Source organism: Chiloscyllium punctatum, chromosome 49 (assembly GCF_047496795.1).
Source record: "Chiloscyllium punctatum isolate Juve2018m chromosome 49, sChiPun1.3, whole genome shotgun sequence".
NCBI classification, from domain to species: domain Eukaryota; kingdom Metazoa; phylum Chordata; class Chondrichthyes; order Orectolobiformes; family Hemiscylliidae; genus Chiloscyllium; species Chiloscyllium punctatum.
The window spans coordinates 59346784-59368835 of record NC_092787.1 but is presented as its reverse complement, the minus strand read 5'-3'; the positions used below and the strand labels follow the sequence as shown (position 1 = coordinate 59368835).

Below are 22052 nucleotides of genomic sequence, written 5' to 3'. Positions count from 1 at the left end.
AAGATTAAATTATGTTTTTGGCACATTCACTGTGACTGCCTTATCACTGCAAGCAACATTTCTGCACACTGAATCTTTTGTTCTTGAAGACAAATCTTGTTCCCTTTTAAATTATGTTAAATACAGTCTTCGTGAAATCTTAACAAAGGCAGAAATTTCACAAGGATATGGTATTATATGTTTCCATGGTGAAACTTTTTTTTAATATGTGCTTTACTCTTCAATTACTGTCGGAATTGAGTACTGATGACATTTATGTTTAAGTATATATGTCTGTAAGGGGGTACATATAAACATTTTCACAGTAGGAGACTGCCTACAACTTCCAATTATCTCATTTTAGACAGCAAGTCAAGTGTGTATGTTAGCTCAAAATAACATCATGTATGATTGAATTTGAACAAACAAAATGGATCAGGCTTTTCTCAGCAAGCCTGCCCTTGGAGAAACTACACGAGGAGCACACTATCTGGGAAGCATAAAGAATTTGATATAATCACTCCAAAGTTTGTGAGAAGATTTGTAGCTCGGGTGCTCATTGTTGTGGTTCTATTCTCCGAGCTGGGAATTTGTGTTGCAGACGTTTCGTCCCCTGTCTAGGTGACATCCTCAGTGCTTGGGAGCCTCTTGTGAAGCGCTTCTGTGATGTTTCCTCTGGCATTTATAATCACTCCAATGCAGCTTAAATATTAGTGGAGCTGAAATTGAACAGGGATGAGTCTAAAAAGCTGCTGGAACCCCTATTTGGTGACCGTTATATGCATGTCTTATATTGATTTCTGTTGAAATCAGTGGGTTGGAGTAAATAGTGGCCTAAATAACAGGTGCCCAAATTTGCATCTCCACCCATACCTCATTTCATTTATGTTCTTTCTGGGACATTTGTATCCACAAGAAAGGGAGGAGGGTGGGTACTGCCTCATATGCGTCAATTTACTTTTACATGTGTTGGGAATAAAAAGTAACTGTGTGGCAATTTGGAAAACTGTTAGCAGGGAATGCCCACATAGTTTCCTGTTAACATGTGCTCACTTGGTTAAATTAACCAGAAGTGACAAGCTGACAAAATAGATCAGTCTTCATCGGTTTGCATACTTTTGCTAGTAAGACTTGAAATGTTCTATTATTTTTCCATTTTTGCAGACAAGCGTGCTGAGTTACTGAGAGGCAGCAAAACAAGTGAAGAGTGAAGCCCTTGGTAATCCTAATTGGAGACACAATGAGACCGTGCATTCACTCTGCCCTGAGCCCTCGCAGTTCCTCTGCTGTCATTGTGTAGCACGCTCCGCCAAAGAAGAATTATGGCAGTTGTCGAAACACAGGTGGTCGATTCAGACCTGGATCCTGATGAGGATTTGGAAGAACAGGATGAAGATATTTTCAATCAGATGGATGAGAATGGCATCATTGGATTGGATGAAATCAATGAGTATTACCAGCAGTACCATCCACGACTGGAGGATGGCTTGGAAACTGTGGAGGAGGATGGAGAGATGACTGATCACAATAAATTGAGTAGCCTGGTCTGCCCCCAAGATTCTTTGGATGATGAAAGTTTTAATATCAGTGAATACCAGGATTCAGACCCTGTTCTCTTGTCCATGTCTGCAGAAGAGGATGAAAGTCTAAGTCATTTAATTTGTAAGTAATTCACTGATATATACATTGCTGAAATAATTTACACTGCAACTGTTCACCTACACTTAATGTTCATTATTGTGAACAGTCCCATCTAATCACAGGGGCATGACCAAAGAGGCACTGATTAAATTTAGTGTTCATTCTCAAGAGGCTGCAGCTGGAGAATAACATGTTTTCCTTTTTGGGGGCTTCAAATCAAATACAGTATGCAGAATCTGAAAAATAAATCAACATTTCTGTTAAAATAGTAATTAAAGGAGCTTCCTAGCGCTCCTTCAAGTGTTGATGTACTAATTGCTATATGTAGTTATGAGGCAATGCACTCTTTAAACAAAAAATGCCCTTGTAGTGAAGGGTTGCATATGCTCAGTGATTAAAATTAACAAGATCAAAGAAATGGACATCTGATAACCTCAAGGTGGTTGACCTCAAATCTTTGCGCAGTTAGTTGAGATAATGTCACAAACTGAAGACAACGTGAGCAGAACATACATGGCCAGAAAGGAAATGCAAATTCACACAGTTGGGAAAGGCTGCTGTTACTGTCCTCCTGGACATAAAGGTTCAGAAGCTTTAACTGTGTTTAATTTACTGTGCTTTGAGAAATGTTTCAAAATATACTAATCACTGGCATGTGTTCGAGGATGGAATAATCTATTGATACCGAAAGATCCAAGAAATAAATTGCATTCAAATTTTTTTGACTGTGATGTGGAGGTGCCAGTGTTGGACTGGAGTGGACAAAGTCAGAAGTCACATGACACCAGGTTGTAGTCCAACCTACATTTAAACGCATTTTAGATCGCATGCTTTTGGAGTGCTGCCCCATTGTCGGGTGAATTCATTTCACCTGACAAAGGGGGCGTCAGCGCTCCAAAAGTTTGTGATTTTAGATAAACCTGTTGGACTATTACCTGGTGTCATGTAATTGCAAACTTTTTAACTGACTGAAAGCAGGAGTAGCTGAACCTCAAGCTTTGTTGATTAATAAGAATGACTTGGCAAATATATACCACTTTGCATGACCTGAGGACATTCCAAAGCATTTTCCAACCAAGGAAGAACGTTTTAAAGCGCAGTTATTCTAATTCAACAAAAGTAATAGCCAATTTGTGCACAACAAGCATCCAGCCACAGCAACATCACAATGAGCAGATATTATGGTTTTTAATGATGTTGACAGGGAGGCTATGTAATGGCCAGGACACCAGAGAGAACCTTTCTGCTGTTCTTCACAGAATTGCTCCAAGATCTTTCCATTTCATGGACATTGATGGACACACGATCTATTGTCTCATCTGAAAATGACACCTCTGCCATTGCAGCAGTCAGTGTCATAGAGATGAACGGCATGGAAGCAGATTCTTTGGTCCAACTTGTCCATGTCGACCAGATATCCTAAATTAATCTAGTTCCATCTGCCAGCATTTGGCCTATTTCCCTCTAAACCCTTCCTATTTATATACCCATCCAGATGTCTTTTAAATGTTGTAACTGTACCAGTCCTGACCACTTCCTCTGGCAGCTCATTCCAAGCACACACCACCCTCTGTGTGAAAAAGTTACCCTTTTGATCCTGTGTTAATCTTTCCCCTCTCATCTTAAACCTAACTTGTGTCCTGTAGTTTTGGATTCCCTTAGCCTGGGAAAAAGACCTCGTTTACTTACCCTATCCAAGCCCTTCATGATTTTAAAAACTAATATAAGTTCGCCCTTCAGCCTCTTATCCTCCAGAGAAAACAGCCCCTGCCTATTCAGACTCTTTGTCTAGCTTAAACCCTCCAACTCTGGCAACTTCCTTGTAAATCTTTTCTGAACCCTTTCAAGTTAAACACCATCTTTTCTATAGCAGGGAGACCAGAATTGAACTGCCTTAGTACTGGAATGGAGTGCAGCCTGGAGTTTTGCACTCTGGATTCTAGGGTTAAAAGTTGTTAGTTGACCAGAAAAGGTTGGAGTTTACAAGCTTCCAAAACTGATCAGCAAATGTAATCCTCCGATTAGTTTGTTTCCTCGGGTTACTGGTTAGCTCAACTGGCTCAACATCAATTGCGTGGTTCAGAATATTGTTAGCAGCCTTGAGTTCAATCCCTCCTTCTCTTTTTCTTGTATTCATTCATAGGATGTGAGTGTTGTTGGCTAGGCCAACATTTATTGCCCATCCCGAATTGGCCTGGAGAAAATGGTGGTGTGCTGTTTTCTGGAACCACTGAATTCCTTGGGGTGTACCCACATTGCTAATTGGAAGGGATTGCCAGGACTTTGACTCAGCAATAGTTAAAGAATGGCAGCATAGTTCCAAGATGGTCCAACTGAGGACACAATCCTGAGGACCTAATTGACCTCCAAATTTTATAATTGACCTCCAAATTAGCACATTGTCTTTCTTTATGCTAGTTATGGCTTTAATCAGTGGAGAACTCCCCTTACATAATCCACTCCCCTCCCATAAAGAGATCAGCAGCCAAATGATCTTGAACCCAAATTGAGCATCAATGAGCAGGTTATTCCTGTGCAAGTGCTACGTGAAAGCACTTTTGACAAATCCTTCCATCACTTTGTTAATCAAGAATAGATTGATTGGCAGGTAATTGGCCAGTTTGGGTTTGCCCTGCTTTTTGTGGACAGGACGTACCTGGATTATTGTTGTGTAGATGCTGAGTTGTAGCTGAGATAGATTTTGTATCTGCCTTCTCACCCTCTCCGTAGTAACATCCCAGCACAAGCTGTGATTCAGTGATTCTTAACCAACTTAAAGGTGCTGTGATGTGGAGAAGTGGATCCAGAAGCTGAATTTGTCCGGATCCATTCTGCCTTAACTCTCACCATTTTAAATTAGTGTAAAAAAGGAGCAATGTGATGTTTGCACTGAACTGTTAACAATTCAAATCATTTACTTAATGCAGATGAATGCATTTGTATTAAATGCTCTGAATAAAGAAACAGATATGTTCCAAGTTTTATAGTTGATATAATCATTTAATCATGAAAAATTAGTGTTTAATATCATACAGCAGGATGCCTGCCAGCCATTCAATTATTATTGAACAAATAAAAGTCACATCTATGTCTGATAGCACCCCTCCATCTTTTAATAAGTTATTTTGTGGTGTAGAATGGAAGGACAGCTTAATTCTTTTCCCCTCCTCTCACCCCTTGCCACCGTCCTCCTGGCTAATACTGAATGGAAATTCATCATCTGCATACTTCAGAGCTGGCCAAGAGTTGGCTCTGATACACTGAGTAGTTGCATCAACAAGCTGCCAGTCTCTAAGGCACCTTTCCCAGACTGACTGCATGCAGATGTAACTTCTGACTATTGTGGAGAACATGTCAGTATCAAAAACTTAAAACTCTTATCTGATATAATCTCGTTTTACTGAAATTATTATCTTTCTGAATTAGTGGTGCTGGAAAAGTACAGCAGTTTAGGCAGCATCCGAGGAGCAGTAAAATCAACGTTTCGGGCAAAAGCCTTTCATCAGGAATACAGGCAGTGTGCCTGAAGGGTGGAGAGATAAATGAGAGGAGGGTGGGGGTGGGGAGAAAGTAGCATAGAGTACAATAGGTGAATGGTAAGGGGATGAAGGTGATAGGTCAGGGACGAGAGTGGAGTGGATAGGTGGAAAGGAAGATAGGCAGGTAGGACAAGTCATGGGGACAGTGCTGAGCTGGAAGTTTGGAACTGGGGTGAGGTGGGGGAAGGGGAAATGAGGAAACTGTTGAAGTCCACATTGATGCCCTGGGGTTGAAGTGTTCCGAGGCGGAAGATGAGGCGTTCTTCCTCCAGGCGTCTGGTGGTGAGGGAGCGGCGGTGAAGGAGGCCCAGGACCTCCATGTCCTCGGCAGAGTGGGAGGGGGAGTCGAAATGTTGGGCCACAGGGCGGTGTGGTTGATTGGTGCAGGTGTCCCAGAGATGTTCCCTAAAGCGCTTTGCTAGGAGGCACCCAGTCTCCCCAATGTAGAGGAGACCACATCGGGAGCAACGGATACAATAAATGATATTGGCGGATGTGCAGGTAAAACTTTGATGGATATGGAAGGCTCCTTTAGGGCCTTGGATGGAGGTGAGGGAGGAAGTGTGGGTGCAGTTTTTGCAATTCCTGCAATTACACCGGCACCACTCCCCACCTCTTCCTCCACTACATTGATGACTGCATTGGCGCCACCTCATGCTCCCGCAAGAAGGTTAAGCAATTCATCAACTTCACCAACACATTCCACCCTGACCTTAAATTTACCTGGACCATCTCTGACACCTCCCTCCCCATCCTGGACCTCTCCATCTCCATTAATGACGACCGACTTGACACTGACATTTTTTACAAACCCACCGACTCCCACAGCTACCTGGATTAAACTCTTCCCACTCTACCTCTTGCAAAAATGCCATCCCGTATTCTTAATTCCTCTGCTTCCGTCATAGCTGCTCCCAGGAGGACCAGTTCCACCACAGAACACACCAGATGGCCTCCTTCTTTAGAGATTGCGATTTCCCTTCCCCAGTGGTTAACGATGCCCTCTAACGCATCTCGTCCATATCCCGTACCTCCGCCCTCAGACCCCATCCATCCAACCGTAACAAGGACAAAACACCTCAACCTTCGACCCTACCAACCTTCGCATAAACCAAATCATCCGCCGACATTTCTGCCACCTCCAAATGGACCCCACCACCAGGGATATATTTCCCTCCCCACCCCTTTCCGCCTTCTGCAAAGACCATTCCCTATGCGACTACCTGGTCAGGTCCACGCCCCCCTACAACCCACCCTCCTATCCTGGCACCTTCCCCTGCCACCGCAGGAATTGCAAAAACTGCACCCACACTTCCTCCCTCACCTCCATCCAAGGCCCTAAAGGAGCCTTCCACATCCATCAAAGTTTTACCTGCACATCCACCAATGTCATTTATTGTATCCGTTGCTCCCAATGTGGTCTCCTCTACATTGGGGAGACTGGGCGTGACTTGTGTCCTCCCTGACCTATCACCTTCATCCCCACCCCCGACTCACCTATTGTACTCTATGCTACTCTCTCCCCACCCCCACCCTCCTCTAGCTTATCTCTCCACGCTTCAGGCACTCTGCCTGTATTCCTGATGAAGGGCTTTTGCCTGAAATGTTGATTTTACTGCTCCTCGGATGCTGCCTGAACTGCTGTGCTTTTCCAGCACCACTAATCCAGAATCTGGTTTCCAGCATCTGCAGTCATTGTTTTTACCTAAAATTATTATCTGACTAGCTCTGAACCAATTTATAGTAATATACTGTAAGTGCAAACCTGACCAACGGTTGATATTTTTAAAACCTGAAACAGAATATAAGGTACAGTGAAGGTACAGAATTTCAGTCTTACGCTGTTGGAAATTGGTTCTCATTTTGAGATTAAAAATACAGAATTGTCAAAATATTCTGCATTTGGACTATAGGGAAGCTTTTGCAGTAGAAAATACTTAATTAAGTAGAGTACCTGTGTATTAGACTGTTAAATCTGATTTGTGGATAACATGTGTATGATCAGATTCTGTCAAGGTGGCCTGATGTCTCAGGGTGAATAAGCAAGATTTGGAGGGAGGCCGGACCTTTTTTTGAAGTCCATTGCTTGTCTGTATTTCTGGCTGCATTTAGGTTGCTTAGTGTTTGCATCAAACCAATAAAACACCACCAGAAATTCAAAATGGAACAAAAAAAAGTAATATTCTGCTGAACAACTGACATGAAAAACAAAAAAAAATTGGAAAGCAAGCCAAACACTATCTTTATGAAGAGAATCTTGAGCCTAGATGCTCTGATCTCCGATCTGTCAGAAACTGGACATAAATGTGCATCAAGACCTCTTGGAAATACAAGGTAACTGTCTGGGAACTTAAAATGCCAATGGTCAACTACCTCTCATCGCGATCGTTTTTAAGAAAGTCCCGACCAATAGTCAGAGACTAAGTCTTTGGAAGATTCTGACTCACTTGCCTTAATAGTTAATTAGGAAATTACTGGGTAATTTTTTTTATTATTGAATCATGAGATGAGGGCATCACTGGCTAGGCCAACATTTATTGCCCATCATTAATTGCCCAGAGGGCAGTTAAGAGTCAATCACATTGCTATGGGTCTGGAGTCACATATTGGCCAGAACAGGTAAGGATGGCAGTTTCCTCCCCTAAAAGGAATTAGTGAACCAGATGGGTTTTTCCTGACAATAGGCAATTGTTTCATGGTCATCATTAAACCCTTAATTCCCCATTTTTATTGAATTCAAATTCCACCATCTGCTGTGGCAGGATTTGAAACCATGCTCCAAGAATGTTACCTGGATTCCTAGTCTAGCAGTAATGCCACTAGGTCATCACCTCTCCCCAGCTCTAAAATCCAACTTATTCAAGCTGACCCTATCTCAAATACACAACTCAATGCCTATGCCCATATCTGAACACCAAACATGACATCCCCCTTCCCCTAAGTAGACAGCTGCCAAAGCCAAGCCTTCAAAACTGGCAGGCAACCCTTCTCCCATTCTGGTACATGACCTGACCAATTCCCCCCCGCCCCACAATGAACACCTAACCTTTGGCGAATCCTCCCCCAGAGCCCACCCATACCCCAATGGAATATGACCATCTCCCTCTGCCCGATAAATGACCCAGCTCACCCTCCAATGTCCTTACCCATCTTTACCACCTCACCCTTCTGCCACACTACTCCTTCACCCATCTCGTCGCTGTTCTTCTGAGGTAGTTTCTTAAGCGAGGATGAGTGTCTCCCACTCTGGGGAGAATGAGTACAGACAGGCTGATTAAGGATGCCCACTGCAGCAGGGGACTTGAATTGTGGGTGGAATGCTCGAATATGTGCGAGAAGCCTCTGCAGGGACCTTCTTCTGATTCTTCTCCAGTTCGGACAAGAGTTTCCAACAAGTCGGTGGGTTTGTTGCATTAATTCAGGGAGGCTTTGATGTTATCCCTGAATCTTTCTCGCCCCTCTGGGAACTACTTGCTGTGATGGTGCTGAAGCTTATTCTGAGGTGGGCAGATGTTACAGCCTGCCCAATGCAGCTGCTTGGCCATTCCCAGGGCCTCAATGTTGTGGATGTTGTCCTGAGAAAGGGCAAGACTATAAGAGCACCTCACTTACAGATTTTTGTGAAGTTTTGCTGGTGGTATTTCTCTGGGAATTTCAGATATCATCTGCCGTATGCCATGGCTCTGACACATACAGATGGACAGGTAACACAATTACCCTTTGGACAATTAGTTGGCGCTGACCAGCCTCCCCACCTACTCACCTACCTGACACCCATCCCCTTAGTTACCTTACACACTTACTTTGCCAGCTATAGACTGACAATATTATTGGGCTCTGTAAATATATATTCCCACTTTTCCGAGTTTTTCCAATGAAATATACTCAAAGTACACTATGAAAGAAACCTGCAAAAATCACACCCATACAAATGCATACAGTCCCAAGTGAACCCTGTCGTAAGGATCAAACCAAACCAGGTGATCTGCCTGCTCTGTCCCAGCCCCTGAGTACTGATCAGGTAACTCCTTTTGAGCGAACTATCATGCTCGGAAGGAAACATTCTTTATACGGATAAATTGTGGTCAATTTTATATGTCCAGTCTCCTGCAAATGGTCTGTTTGACCACAGGTAAACCACTGTCAGCTACCCTGGCTAGTTTGACTAATTGCTCTTTAAGATTTGTTTGTGTCTCCATGGAAAGAAGCTTATCTTTCACAGTTAATGAACTTTGACCTCAGGCCAGTTTGTTCAGGCTGTTCACCATCTTTATGTCGTCCAATAAATGATACGACATTCACACACCACAGTCCTATGACAGTCAGTTTAGGTGATAGTCGACATTATCATATCTGATTCAGTCTGTCTGTTTTAATCAGGACTTCAGTCTTTCAGAGTGATAATTCAGTTAGTTACTGCTGAGTAATAGCATTTAATATTGACACACGCACATTCTACTAGCAAAAACAGAAACACATTAAAACCAGTGATCTTTCTAGTCATTCAGGTCATTGTTAACCCAGCAAATGTTCAGTTAATATTGACAACCCTTTTGAACACTTTTACTTAGAATTAAAAGTCTGCTATTGCTGTAAAAAGGAAGTGTGATTTCTGCAAGATATATTCTGATTCTGCGTGGTGATTTGCTTTGGTTATGAGGGATCTTGCGTTGGGTATCTGGCTGGAAAAGCCCTTGAAAGGTAAGTGGGCATTTGTTTTTGTTTGATCTAGGGTAAGAATTAGGAATTCCAGCCCAGATCTGAATGTGGGTCAGAGTGTTAACAGGCAGAATGTTCCCTGTACCAGAATGATGTGGACATTGGTGACTCCATTGGGTACATAGGATGAGATCAGGCTCAGAAATTAGGCTCTTGCAGCAACAAGAAAATGTCTGATGATCCAACCAAATGTTGAACAGTGAGACAGGAATCTCGCTAGTGCATGGCGAGAGGATTAGTTGCATAGCACTGTTGCTGACCTTGCTCTAAGTTGCAGGCATTTGGCATGCTTCCCTTTATTGGTCAATGCATTGAATATAGAAATTACGATGTCATGTTGCGGCTGTACAGAACATTGATTTGGCCACTTTTGGAATATTGTGTGCAATCTGGTCTCCCTCCTGTTGGAAGCATGTTGTAAAACTTGAAGGGTTCAGAAAAGATTTACAAGAATGTTGCAAGGGTTGGAGGGTTTGAGCTATAGGGAGAGGTTGAATATGCCAGGGCTATTTCCTCTGGGGCTTCGGAGGCTGAGGGGTGATGTTATGGAGGTTTATAACAACATCAGGGGCATGGATAGGGTAAATAGGCAAGGTCTTTCCCCAGGGTTAGTTGTCCAAAATTGAAGGGCATAGGTTTAAGGTCTAAGGGGTAAGACACAAAAAGGACCTGAGGGGCAACCTTTTCACGCAGAGGGTGGTGCGTGAATGAAATGAGCTGCCAGAGGAAGTGGTGGAGACTGGTACAATTGCAACATTTAAAAGACATCTGGATGGGTACATGAACAGGAAGGGTTTGGAGGGACATGGGCCAAGTGCTGGCAATTGGGACTAGAATTATTTAGGATATCTGGAATGGAATATTCTTTAGAATAGAATAACTTTTATTGTTATGTGTACTTCAGTACAGCAGTACAGTGATAATAGCTGCTTCGAATGGCACCAGCTGAAATACAAGGACCTCGGCACAAATCTTAGAAGTTAAAGAGGAATAAAAGGAAAAGTAGTAGCATTACTTAGTGTCTAAACAAATAACCTAGAAGTAAGATAGTTAGAACATAATTAAAGGATTGACATTGCAGTCTGGTAAAGAATTTCAGATCAACATTATACTGCAGCAGCTCAGTGAACAAGTGGTCTGACCAACCACACCAGCACCCAGCCCAAAAACAGTCCCACTGTGCTCCAAACTTCCAGTCTGCCCCACCAGAGACTCAGCTGTACCAAGCTAAGTTGCCCTGCTCAGGGATTCCTTTTTCCTGTCACAGATCTCCAGGACACACTTCCCCCTCGTACTGCTCTGGAACTCGTTTCCCCTCGTGCTACCCCGGGGTTCGTTCCCCTCACCCTGCTCTGGGGCATGCTTGCCCTCAAGCTCCTCTGGGGACCACTTGCCCAAATGCTGCTGCACAGCACACTTGCTCTCGCACTGCTCTGGGGACTACTTGCAAATGCTGCTCAAGAACACACTTACCTGAATGCTGCTCTGGGGACTACTTGCCCGAATACTGCTCAAGGATACGCTTATCTGAACGCTGCTCTGGGACACCTCGCCTGAACGCTGCTTCAGGACTGCTCTGGTCAGCATGTACGGATTGGACCGAATGGTCAGTTTCTGTGCTGCATGTCTTTATGACTCTGTACAGCCACTGCAAGGCCAATGCCATCCACACCTTTGACTTCTAGTTGTGGAAGGTCATTGCTGCTCATGGACGTCAGAACTCCACACATTTGAAATAAAATTAGCAGGGACACTGATGATTATCTAATCCCACTTCATTGATCTACAGTTTCCCATTCTCCCACTCGCTGGATAGAAACGAGATGGTGACAATGCCTGAAAGTCAGAGCAGACACTTGGTGACCCCAGCTTACCACTTGTTCCTCCAGGCCTCCATCTTGGACAGCTGTCCCCATCATTCTAGGGTTTCTATATTATGAAACAGAGATTTTTTTGAAATGTGCACCATAGGTAAACAGGGCGATTAGATTAGATTACTAGATTAGTGTGGAAACAGGCCCTTCGGCCCAATAAGTCCACACCGACCCATTCCCCTACATTTACCCCTTTACTTAACACTACGGGCAATTTAGCATGGCCAATTCACCTAATCTGCACATTTTTGGACTGTGGGAGAAAACCAGAACACACGGAGGAAACCCACACAGACACAGGGAGAATGTGCAAACTCCACACAGTCGCCTGAGGCGGGAATTGAACCCGGGTCTCTAGCGCTGTGAGGCAGCAGTGCTAACCACTGTGCCACCATGCCACCCACTTTTAGCACATGTTTCTTCACTGCTCAGACCTTTGAATATAGAAGTTGGGATGTCATGTTGAGGTTATACAAGATGTTAGTGTGACCTCTCCTAGAGTAGTCTGTGCAGTTCTGGTCACCCTGCTATAGGAAGGATATTATTAAACTGCAGAGGATTCAGAAAAAAAATTACCAAGATGTTACCAGGAATAGAGGGATTCAGTTATAAAAATAGTCTGGAAAGGCTAAGACTTTTTTTATTGGAGTGTATGAGGTTGAGGGGTGACCTTATGGAGATTTATAAAATTATGGTGGGCATAGATAAGGTGAATGACAAGTGTCTTTTCCCTAGAACTAGGGAGTTCAAAACTAGAGAGATATTTTTAAGGTGAGGGGAGAAAAATTTAAAAAGGACATGAGGAACAACTTCTTTACACAGACAACTTCTTTACAACTTCTTGTGTAGAATGAACTGTCAGAGAAAGTAATGGATGCAGGTATAGTTACAATGCTTAAGAGCTATTTGGATAAGTTCATGAATAGGAAAGGTTCGGAGGGATATTGGCTGGGAGCAGGCAGGTGGGGTGAGTTAAATTTGGAACATTGCCTGCGTGGACTGGTTTGACCAAAGGGTCTGTTTCTGTGCTGTATGACTTTATTACAACTTGTAATTCAGTGGAACTTTGAATTATAGCAGATTTGTTTCTTCTGGAATTGTTTGGCTGAGATCAAAATCAAAGAATAGTGAGATGTGATAAACTCTGGAGATTTGAATTTCTGAACTAGACCAAATTACAGAGATAATCAAATATTCCACTGCACCTAGATGATCAATTAGATCAATTTTTTGGACTGGCAAAAATAATGCTAATTATCCTCCAGCATCTATTGGCTCATCGCTTAAGATCATAATTCACTTTCACTTCATGACTTCACTTGGCGGCAAACACAAAAGTGTTGTTTCAAAACTGTTTCCTAGCACCCTAATGCCGGCTAACTCATTAAATCAGTGGGAGAGCTTTGCTTGCACCTTTTTAATCAGATGACTAACAGCAATGTGGCTTTTTAAAGAAAAGTTTCCCAGGGAAGCCTTCATTTTAATCCTGCAAACTACGAGAGTTTAAAGTGATTTACTGATGTGCATCTGTGTCACTGCATAGTTTGTGCATATATTTATGATATTAAAATAAACAAGACTTTAGCCCAAACATTTCTATATTTTCATTTATTTAATGTCTATACAGCATAGGTGGTTTTGTTTTAAACAATCCATATAGCCATGCAGGTAGCTTTTTTTCTATTCCTGGTCTAATTTGCTTTTGAGTTCTGGATGGAGTAGCAGAGGAGCCCTTGAGGTATTCTCCGTCAACAGTTAATCAGTTAAAACAGATGTCAGAAATAGTTGTGGCAAGACAGAACTGATTTGATTCTAAAGTGGCACAATTGGATCAGCATTGGCTGTTTCTGGCCAGCAGGGATTACATTCTGGAGTAATTCTGCTTGACTTAACACCTTTTAGTAACAGACCAGGCACTTTGTTTGGGAGGAGCTCGAGATCGTAAATCTGGATGAAGAACTGGACCTTACAAAAGTCTGTTTTCCAAATTTGAACAAAGTTAAAGTGAAGGATATGCCATGAAAGGGCCAGTCATTACTAAGCTTAAATTAGACCCTAGTGACAGATGATTTAAAAAAAAGCAAAGAAAACATCTTGTCCAAAACCTTGTCAAAAATAAGTAACTCAAATAACCATTTGGCTCCAAAAGCATGATTAAAATTCTTACTATAATTCTATCTGAGGCAATCAACAACAAATAACTCAAAATGCATTTGATATCTTTGTTTTCAAAGTCCTCCACTTTTCTATATCTTCATAATCTCTTCCCAATCTACACATCTCTGAGATACATGCACTCCTCAGACCTTTTTAGCTTAATTGCTCTATCATTGGTAACCATGCCCCAGAATTCCCTTGGCTAATCGTCTGCATTGCTCAGTCACTTTTTCATCCTTTAAGGAATTCCTTAAAATTTTTATCTCTAACCGAGCTTTTGACATTTGCCTATATTAATTCAGTGTCAACTTATGTTAGAAACCACTCCTGTGAAGATGCTTCAAATGTTTTACTACATTAAAGGTGCTATTTAAGTGCAATTTTGTTTTATTCCTTTTATCAATTTAACACACCTCAATTAAACATTTGCTTGACTGACAAGAAATGAAGCTATTTTATTTGATCAGTATCAAACTGAAGTATATGAGCTGTGCAATTTAATTTATGGTGTGAATACACCTAGAAAACCCTATCTCCATATCCCTGAATATCATATGTATAATCTTATGATTTTTGTCTTGAATGTACTCAATGATTATCTTCCTGTTCTCCCTGAAGTAAAATTTTCCCAAGATTCACACCCATCTGTTTGAAGAAATATCTTTTCACCTCAGTCTTCTATGGTCTGGCTTTTATTCTGAGGCTACGTTCATTTGTTCTAGACTGACTAGCCAAGGGAAACCTTCTATCTACATACAGCCTGTATTGCGCTGTGCTAAGTTTTAATATTTTTTACTAAGATCATCTATGAGTCTTTGAAACTCTTGAGACTGCAGGTCCATTTGCGTCAAACTCTCCTCATAAAACAATTCTGTCATCTTGGAGGTTAACCTGATGAACCTCTATTGCACTGTCTCAATGAGCAGTATTTTCTTCCTTAAATTATGAAACTAAAACTGTGTATAATACTGCAGATAGTCTCAACAAGGTGCAATAAGATCTTTTCTCCCCTATACTCAAACCCTTGTGATGAAGGCCACCATTACTATTTGCCTTCTCAATTGCTTGCTGTACCTATGTGCTAGCGTTGTGACTCATGATCAAAGACACACAGGTCCCTTTATTCATCAAAACTTCCTAATCTGTCTGACTATCTTGTTTTTTTTACCTGTCTGGATAATTTCACACTATGTTCATGTTCTTGCCCATTCACATGGCCTGTCCAAATCCCATCGAAGCCTGTTTGCGTGCTCCTGATAACTTACATTCCTACCTAGATTTGTGTCATGAGCAAATTTGGAAATGTTACCTTTAATGTACTATATGTGATTTCTGAAAATCCAAATCATACTATGTGGAAAAGGCCATCAAGTCCACTCTGACCCTCTATGGAGAATCCCACCCAGACCCACTCCATCTCTGTAACCCTGAATTTACCTTGTCTAAACCACCTAACTTACATATCCCAGGACACTATGGGCAATTAAGCATGGCCAATCCACCTAACATGCACATCTTTGGACTGTTGGAGGAAACCAGAGAACCTGGAGCAAACCTGTGCAGACATGGGGAGAATGTGCAAACGCCACACAATCACCTGAGGGTGGATTAAAACCCAGGTCCCGAACGCTGTGAAGCATTGGTGCTGACCACTGAGTCATCGTCCCACCTTACACCGCATCTGCTGATTCTCCTTTATTAATGATATAAGTAACTTCAACCAACATTCTCTATTATAGATTCTAACAATTTCCCAGCTATTGGTCTGTAGTTTTCCACTTTCATAGTCCCATCCTTCTTAAAGTAGGACTACATTTTGCTAATTTACAGTCTGCAGAGACCTATTCAGAATCATTACTATTTAATAAGCAATTGTTAAACCAAAACTAGGGATAAAATGTGCTCTCAGAAACTTTCAAACCTTCGAGTGAGTACAATAACAACAGAAATCTCTTGAAATTAATGGGAGAACAAATATGTTTCATTTGCCTCAAATTCTTAGAACATAACTTTTGCTCGGCGAACTGAGTCCTGGTTGCTTTGAATTAAGATTCTGCTACTCAGATTTTTTTATATCGCAATTGCAAAATGTTTCTCTGTTATGAGGGCAAATTGTTCTTGATCATTTGATTTATCAAGTATAGGGAGCAGTTAGTTCCTCAGCATTACCAATGCCATGAATATCACGAGAACAAGTTATTTTCAGTTGAGAATGCATTCACATATCATCGTCATCATCATAAAATCCCTACAGTGTGGAAACAGGCCATTTGGTCCAAGTCCACACCGACCTTCCGAAAACCCATTCCCCTACCCTTTTACTCTACATTTACCCCTGACTAATGCACCTAACTCACACATCCGGAACACTATGGGTAATTTAGCATGGCCGATATCCTTCAGTGTTATGTACAGCACTCTTTGTTGTGTTATTTAACAATGTTTCCTTACTAAGTAATTAACCTGTGTAACAGTATAAGAAAAAAAGATCAAAAAAGAGCTGATTAGTATCTGATCAGCATTGAAACTATGGGCACAAGGTCAAAGAGACAATGCAATGCTACTTAATGTCTTCAATCCTTCAGGAATTAAAATTATAGAACTGTCAAGAATGAAAAATCAAAACTACCAAGATGTAAATAAGTACAGGCAATCTTTGTCAGGTCAGGGAAAATATTGCAGCAATTATGTAAAAACAAACAAATAAATGAGATGGGAACCCATGATGGAATTATTTATGTTTGGTGGAAGAAACAAGCTTGAAGGCCTGGAGCAATGTTTTGGATTCCCATTTTCTTAATGTCCTTAATGGTCCTGTTCACTACCCGTTCTTTAACAAAAACTTATAATAACTACAAACCAGTCCCTGTGCATTATTTGTCTATTACTTACAATTGAAGAATGCCATTGGACTTGTATTAATTTTTAAAGGGCTCAGTTGTGTTCAGCAGTATTGCAGTGCGTAAAAATTAAAAAACAGTGCAGCTGCACCAAAACGGAATTGCAAAATGTCGTCAGATGAGACAGGCGAAATAACTTGCTTGACCCCTTTCAAAAGGATGAACAAGGTGTAGATGCAGTATGAGGAAGATGAGTGATTTAAATTCTTTCCTTCTGCCTGCTAAAATAGATTTTGTAACCGTAATAGCATGTGCAAATGGGTGTTGTAACATTGCAATAATCGATACATGAATTGCCGTGGTTTCAGAGGTTGATTCACAGCTAAATTATTTATGTAAATGTTGGCCTAGCCGGCAATGCCCTTATCCATTGCATGATTATATTTAAAAACAGATACAGGGAAACAGATAGAAAGTTCATTCGATCTGGCAAAGTCAACTACACAAGCGGTGCTATGAACTCAAAACTAAACAGAAATTGTAGACTCTTTTAGGACTGAGCCAGTTGGAGCTGATCTCTCACCTCTCAGTTTAGCAACAAACTGCTACTTACAACCAATCCAACCCCTGTTGCTTGAAAATAACTTTGCCTTACAAAGATACCTACTACTAATGTGTCCCGCAGGTATCAAAACCAGCTTTTACAAAAAAGTATGCTTGTGTGTTAACCCAACACATAACTGCATTGTATCACATTCCTTCAAGTTTATTTTAAATCTGGATCATACTTTGCATCAGAATGGTCCAACCTACCATTTTTCCTAGTTTATATTTCCAAATAAAATAACTGTAGTCCTTGCAACTCATTGAGGAGCTCATCGGGAGGCCTGTTGGTTCAAGACTCAAACGCTTACATGTCATTGCAGCCCAATGTACATATTGGGGGTATGTACGTGTGAGGCTTGTCACAGCTAATGTTCAATTACATTGTATTCATTTTTAACTTTAATTTTTCAGTCCAACAAATGTCGACATGGACATTGCCCCATTCTTCTTGCCCAGGGCTAACTCTCCACCATGCGTGCCACCTTGTGAAGCTGCCTGTCTTAATCAACAAAACAGTGGCAGTCCACAACATGGCTGCCGCCTACCTTTATCAATGGTATAGGCAGGCAGATCCCACTTATTTGAAACTTGAGCTTGACGTCTTAAATTGAAACTTATCCCTGAGCCGACTCAGCCATTTTCAATTAAAAATGGCACCCAATAGCAACATAGCTCAGGCTTAGAGTAGGCACACAGAATTCATCCAAGTACAGCCTATTTGAAAATTTGACCCCTAAAGTGCCATTTTCCATGAATTCCATTGGGAGAGGGGGCTCTTGCACTTTTTATCAACTCAAGATTAGAAGTCCAGGTAGTTGCAAATGCATTTCTAATCTCAAATGTGCTGTATCGCTGAAGCAAGTTTCACAATATTTGCAACTGACTTCTCTGGGCTCGATGTTGTGGTAAAGGGGGCAGTTTGGGACGTGTAGTCAACTTCCCCCACTCTGTTCCCATGTGATTTCAGCATCGAGCTGCCCAGCTGGTATGCTAAAGATCAGCCCGTGCGCCCACTGGGCATCTCTGGTGAGATGTTGAGTAAGAGAAGGGTTAGGCCATGAATTGGAAGTCACTTCTAGCCATCAATAAGAAGATGGCCTTCAGTCTCCCTGTTGCTTTGAATTATTGTATCAGCAATTTAAAAACTGAACCATTAACATCTACCAGTAGCCAAACACTGCCACTTTTAGCAACAAATGCTGAAGCTACATGCAGCCAAACTCCTGTTTGCAGATCTTTTAATCTGTCCTTTTGCTGTTCTTTGCTAGCGTAACTCAGCATCTGTGGAAAAGAATGGATTGGGATTGAATAATTGGAGCCACTTGGCTTTTTAAGATGCTCAATAGTTTATTGTTTCCTTGTGAAGGAAGATCAGGCTTTTGATTTCAGTCACTTACCTTCCAATGGGATGAGGTTTGGCTGCCATCTTGGTGTCTACTTGCCATATTTTTACCCCAGTGCAGGTCAGTGGGAGGGTGTGGCCTTCCCAATTTGCAACTGTAAAATCCAGCCCTACATTTTTAAAATATAATCCAGCACTTAAACGTTGTTTCATTTGACACAGTGCACAATACTTCTGAATAATTTAGAAAACTACCAATGAAAAGCTTTGCTGGCAATCACAAAGATGGTTCAGTTGATGCTGTAAAAAGGCATGATGTCAGTTCGCTATTAGCCAAACACCTCTCCAGATATTTGCTTTCACTGAGGAATTTAACAGGTGATGGAGCTGATACTGTCAAATGGGCAATTTGTATTCAATGAAAATCTGGAATTAAGAGTCTAAGAAATCATTATTCCACCGTAGATTGTTGGGAAAACCCATCTGGTTCACTAATGTCCTTTAGGGAAGGAAGCTTCCGTCCTTACCTGGTCTGACCTACACATATCTCCAGACCCACAGCAATGTGGTTGACTCATAACTGTCATCTGGGCAGTTAGGGATGGGCAATAAATGCTGCCTAGCCAGTAACACACTCATCCCATGAATGAATTTTTAAAAAATCTAAATAGTGCATGTTCTTGCACAGAGTTGAAATGAGCCACAAATCAATGTTTTGGTTTACTTTGACTAACTGTTTGCTTTTTCACATGCTAGATGAATCTGAGCCACAGGACGAGGATGGGATTCTCAATCGTCAGGTTTCAACATCTCACTGGCATCCTGTAGGGGACAATCAGCTTGACATGACTGAAGATGAAAAGGAGCAGGCGAGCTTTCAACTTCCAAAAGATGTAGGTACCAGCAAGGAGGAGGACAGTTTTGAGGAGTACTCTGACTTGCCAAATGACGAGCAAATTGAGGAAACTAATCCCCGCCCAATGAGAGACCCATGGCACAGATATGAAGTCTATAACAAAGCACAAAGTATATTGGATCGTGGGGATGATTTTTCTGTGCCAAGTATACGGGACCATGCAGATAAACTTTCTGATCAGTCTGATGAAAACATCAACTACTCAAAGACTCCGGGTAAAGACTCCAGTCTATCAGCACAGGATTTTTATTCCGAGGACTTTGAAGTAACCTATTCCAATAGTTTAGACGTTTTAGATTTGTCACATGATAGCAAAACATTAGGATCTGATGGTGAGGTTAGAAAGGAGAGGCAAGACAACTCGTCATTTAATTACTCAATATTGCATTTTAATCAGGAGTTGCTGGGACACCTATCAGTTGAAGATTTAGCAAGCAGCCCAGGTCTTGAGGCAGAGACCATTCCGGAATCTTCATGTGCAGACAGTGTTGAAGAGCCAATGGGTAGGTTTTCAAACAAAGGAAAGGGTTTGGGAAAAGCCAGTCAAAATCTTGGTTCTGGTAAGGAAAAGCAAAAAGATAAAAGCAGCAAATCTGAGCTCAACAAAGCTGCATCTCATAAACAAGTCAAAGTAGCTAAACAAGAAAACCATCCTCATCCCCTCAGTAAACCATTTATTTTAAAGGATAACACTGGTCAGAACTCTAAAGCGAACAGACAAGTAAAAACACTGACTCCACACAGGACAGCCATTAATCTAAGATCTTCAAGAAATAATTCATCCAAACCGTTATCGAGAAAGATCACTTCAGAAACTTCAATGTACGGCCGAGGTCAACTTAATTACCCACTACCAGATTTCTCAAAAGTGGAGCCACGAGTTAAATTTCCGAAGGACATGCAAGTTTATCAGAAGACCAGGAGTAAGAATGTCAACATGCAGGGTAAGAGAAGTGACCCTCAGTTTCTCCTCCACTCTCCAGCAGAGATAGTCCGCCAAGTGCTGCAAAGTAGCAATGAATGTTCGCTGATCACTCCGACCCCATCAGGGGTAAAGGTTTTGGGAGAATTCAAGTCATCGCAGCAAGCGACAGAAATGGTTTATCAACTACAGGTAAGGAGACCAGACATATAACATCCAGTCTGGAGCTATGTAGAGTGAGTCAGGTTAATGGTAGGAGAATTCATGGAAGGACATTAGTTAAACTAGTTCTGATTAATTGATGAGGTGGATCAGAGTGAAGTGGTTAAGTGGCTGGATTCCTGAGGCTTAATTTTCACCCTGTCAGGGAAAGATAAAAGAAAGACCTGCATTTATATAACGCCTTTGCCAACCTCAGGATGAACCAAGTTGTTTTATGGATATTGAAAGATTTATGAAATATTGCCCTGTTGGATTAGATTCCCTACAGTGTCGGCCCAACAAGTCCACACCCCCCTCCGAAGAGTAACCCACCCAGACCCATCTCTCTGACTAATGCACCTAACACTATGGGCAATTTAGCATGACCAATCCACCTGATCTGCACATCTTTGGACTGTGGGAGGAAACCGAAGCACGCGGAGGAAATCCACACAGACACAGGGAGAATGTGCAAACTCCAGACATGCAGTCACCCGAGGCTGGAATCAAACCCAGGTCCCTGGTGCTGTGAGGCTGCAGTGGTAACCACTGAACCACTGTGTCACCCAGACTGCAGTTAGACTGTAGGATAATCTTGCAACAATATAATAACCAGATAATTTGTTGTTAGTCACTGGTTGAGGAATAAATATTGGCCAAAATATTTGAGAAAAATGCCCCACTCTTCTTCACAACAAAACTATAAGATTTTTGCATCCAGCTGAGAAGCCACACGGGGTCGTGATTCATTGCAGCATTCCCTCAGTGCAGCACTCCCTGCTGACCCTCAACAGTGCAGCACTCCCTCCCTACTGACCCTCAATAGTGCAGCACTCCCTCCTTATTGATCCTCGACAGTGCAACACTCCCTCCTTACTGACCCTCAACAGTGCAACACTCCCTCAGTACTGACCCACAACGGTGCAACATTCCCTCCTTACTGACCCTCGACAGTGCAAAACTCCCTCTGAGCTGACCCTCGACAGTGCAACACTCCCTCTGAGCTGACCCTCGACAGTGCAGCATTTCCTCAGTACTGACACTTGACCGTGCAGGACTCCCTCAGTGCTGACCCTCGACAGTGCAGCACTCCCTCCCTGATGACCCTTGACAGTGCAGCGCTCCCTCAGTGCTGACCCTAGACCATGCAGCGCTCCCTCCCAGCTGACTCTCTACAGTGCAGCACTCCCTCAGAACAGCACTGCAATAGATAGATAATTCCTGGAAATATTCCAAATAGATTCATAGAGGTGTGCAATTCAGAAAGAAACCCTTCACTCCAATTCATCCATGCTGACCAGGTATCCTAAACTAAT

The 22052-nt window shown here is 42.1% G+C and overlaps 1 protein-coding gene across 15 annotated transcripts in view; it reads left to right on the top strand.

The window, feature by feature from the left end:
- akna (AT-hook transcription factor) overlaps positions 1-22052 on the top strand; it is a 214557-nt gene that overhangs the window by 84189 nt on the left and 108316 nt on the right. For all 15 annotated transcript variants that reach the window (XM_072565557.1, XM_072565558.1, XM_072565566.1 and 12 more), the window contains 2 exons: positions 1144-1641; positions 19454-20727. In XM_072565557.1, the coding sequence (XP_072421658.1) occupies positions 1302-1641; positions 19454-20727 (1614 nt within the window). In that variant the 5' untranslated portion in view covers positions 1144-1301. The remainder of the gene's footprint in view (positions 1-1143; positions 1642-19453; positions 20728-22052) is intronic.